The 2,667-nt window shown below is 38.0% G+C and overlaps 2 protein-coding genes across 2 annotated transcripts in view; both read left to right on the top strand.

Annotated features, from left to right (window-relative positions):
- Positions 1-229: 229 nt before the first annotated feature.
- On the top strand, positions 230-1,455 carry LOC109221808 (U4/U6 small nuclear ribonucleoprotein Prp31 homolog). Its single transcript, XM_019386248.1, has one exon. It carries the CDS (start codon positions 335-337, stop codon positions 1,274-1,276), a length of 942 nt encoding a protein of 313 aa, XP_019241793.1. The 5' UTR covers positions 230-334; the 3' UTR covers positions 1,277-1,455.
- Positions 1,456-1,866: 411 nt separating this feature from the next.
- Positions 1,867-2,667, top strand: part of LOC109221807 — a gene marked incomplete at its 3' end in the record, with an annotated part of 5,159 nt that continues 4,358 nt past the window's right edge. Inside the window, exons 1-2 of the mRNA XM_019386247.1 lie at positions 1,867-1,933; positions 2,292-2,445. Coding sequence (XP_019241792.1) covers positions 1,867-1,933; positions 2,292-2,445 — 221 coding nt within the window. The remainder of the gene's footprint in view (positions 1,934-2,291; positions 2,446-2,667) is intronic.

The raw sequence follows: 2,667 nt of genomic DNA, 5'->3' as shown, positions 1-2,667 counted from the left end.
AGAAACTAGTTATATAAAATGTATAAATAACTTTTTATGTATCCTTCCTAATATTTAAGTAAATTGAGTAATGTTTATATCATATAAATGAATTTAATTGCTTTAGTTACATTAAATTAAAAGTTGAGTGAGCACATACCACTTTGGTACACCTTTTTTGTATAGGACTAGGCATGTTTTTATAATTTACTTTTCCGTTTTTCAATTACATTAGGATTAGGATCACACAAATGTTTCCTATATATCGAAAGTTCCTTGGGACAATAAACTTGTCAACGCTTATTCTGTTTTTGTCTCTTCTCCAGAGTCGAAACCCTAACTTCATCCCCAAACGATGGCAACTCGTGATGCCTCTTTTCTGGACGATCTTGACGGATTGTCCGATAATGAAAAGAATCTGCTGCGTTCGGCGCTTAATTATGATGATCTAGATAACTTTTTCAAGCTGCGAAAATCACGTCGCTACATTGAGACGATGCAGAAAGTTGAATATGCCCTGATTGAGTCTGACGACAAACATAAATCAGGCGGTGTAGATGATCCAGAATACGATCAGCAGTTGATAATAGACTGTAATATATTATCAGTTGACATTGAGAATGAAATTGTTTTAATCCACAATTTCATACGCGACAAGTATCAATTGAAAGTTCCTGAGTTAGAGTCATTTGTTTATCACCCAATTGATTATGCCCGGGTTATTAAAAAAATTGGCCACGAGAGGGATCTGACTAGTCTTGCTGCCGACTTGGAAGGACTGCTACCCTCAGCTATCATCACGGTTTTCTCTTGCTGGCGACTTGGAAAGGCAATAGAAGCATGGGATAGAGCCCTTGCTCTTCATTCAGCAAAGGAAAAGCTTGTGCATTTTGTCACAAGTCGAATGGGATATATTGCTCCCAATCTCTCTGCTCTTGTTGGGAATGCAGTTGCTGCTAAACTTATGGCAACTGCTGGTGGTCTCTCGTCCCTGTCAAACATGTGTGTTTCTGATGTCCTGCTTCTTGGTGCCAAAACGAAGATTAGTTCTGGACAATTTTATGGTGCAGGAGCTTGTATTGAGCAAAGTGAAATAATTCAGACTAAACCTCCACCTCCTGCCTTTAGGTCGCTAGCCTGTAAACTGCTGGCACTCAACTCAATAGTAGCGGCTAGTGTTGACTCCGCCAGAGGATATCCCACTGGAATATATGGAACATCTATTAGGGAAGAGCTCCGCAAAAAGTTAGAGAAATGTCAAGCAGCAGTTGCTGACAAAGTTCAATTTGCAGAATGAATTAGGGGATACTACTATAATGTAGCATAAACTATTTGCAATAATATTGGATTTTCTTTTCTTTACTGGTGTGTCTTGCTAGCATTATATTATATTTTGTGTCTCTACGTGCGAGATTTACTGATGGATTTAGCAACTTTTTGATTCTGCATGTCAGCATGAATTACAGTCTTATCTTTTTTGTTTTTGTTTTAATTACCGAGAAACCATCAAGGCCAGTGGCCAAGGTTCTGAAGTATGTGGATAATGGGCCACCCTTCAATGAAATGGTCTCTTAATTTCTCTGTGATTCTTCTCCATTGTTAGCATCAGATTGGGACTTCAATGAAATGGTCTCTTAATTTCTTTGTGATTCTTCTCCATTGTTAGCATCATATTGGGACTCCAAGATGCAACCTTTACCAATGTTTTGAAGTAAAATGAACATGTCAGTTCTTTAACAGTACCATGTATTTGCGGATTCTTTGACGTTACACATGGATCACAAGAAAAGAATTGATTCAATGAATAGTACGTGCCTGAATCAGCTGTAACTCTGTGCAACAGAACCATGGTGAATGTATATCAGATATCAGATGTACAACAATACAATGGCTCCAAAAAGACTACGTGGTATTCTGGCATACTGCGTTTCATTTTCTTTTACATTTCACAGGGGTAATTACTAAGCTTCCTTTGAAGGTATGCTTGTATCTCCAGATAGAAACTCTCCAAATTTTAGTGCACTTCTGTAATGAACTGTCAAAAGCTCTAAACTAGTTACTGATTATGTTACATGAAGTAAGGCAATATTACTGTTGTAGCATCCTTGTCTGTTGAGCAATAATCTTCTACACAGCTTGACATGTACGCACGCCTAAATATAAGTTTCTCTTCACCAATCCCTAGGAAATGATTCAATGAGCAGTAGACTGTGTAGAAGGGGTAGAGGAGCCTTCATTCCGGGTTACGTAAAACCACTTCAATCTTTCAGTAATGCTATAATTGTGAGGCTCTAATTCTTGTACTACTGTAGATCAACATCCTGGGGTTCAGGAATTGATGATGACTAATATCCGCAACTTGCAAGCCTTTGCGTTATATATTCAGAAGACAGATGTCAAGTTTGACCTGTTTTCCGTGACCAAGGAAATGGAGAAACGGGTGCAAAACATTGATGAATTTGCAATGTGTCTTGTATTATTAGACTTTTCATTTTCTTTCCTTTTCCTTTCATTATTCATATTTTGCTAAGTTGCCCGGGCTTTCCAAAATGCCGCCGCACCCGTGTCAGATCCTCCAAAAATGTGCTACTTTTGGAGGATCTGACACGTGCCTTGTGATATTTTTGGAGAGTCCGAGCAACATAGATATTTTGGATATTTTTTTTACTTTAATTTTTTGCTATATGC

Source organism: Nicotiana attenuata, unplaced genomic scaffold (genome assembly GCF_001879085.1).
Source record: "Nicotiana attenuata strain UT unplaced genomic scaffold, NIATTr2, whole genome shotgun sequence".
NCBI lineage: Eukaryota > Viridiplantae > Streptophyta > Magnoliopsida > Solanales > Solanaceae > Nicotiana > Nicotiana attenuata.
The sequence above is the reverse complement of the archived record's forward strand: the minus strand, read 5'-3'. Positions and strand labels throughout refer to the sequence as shown.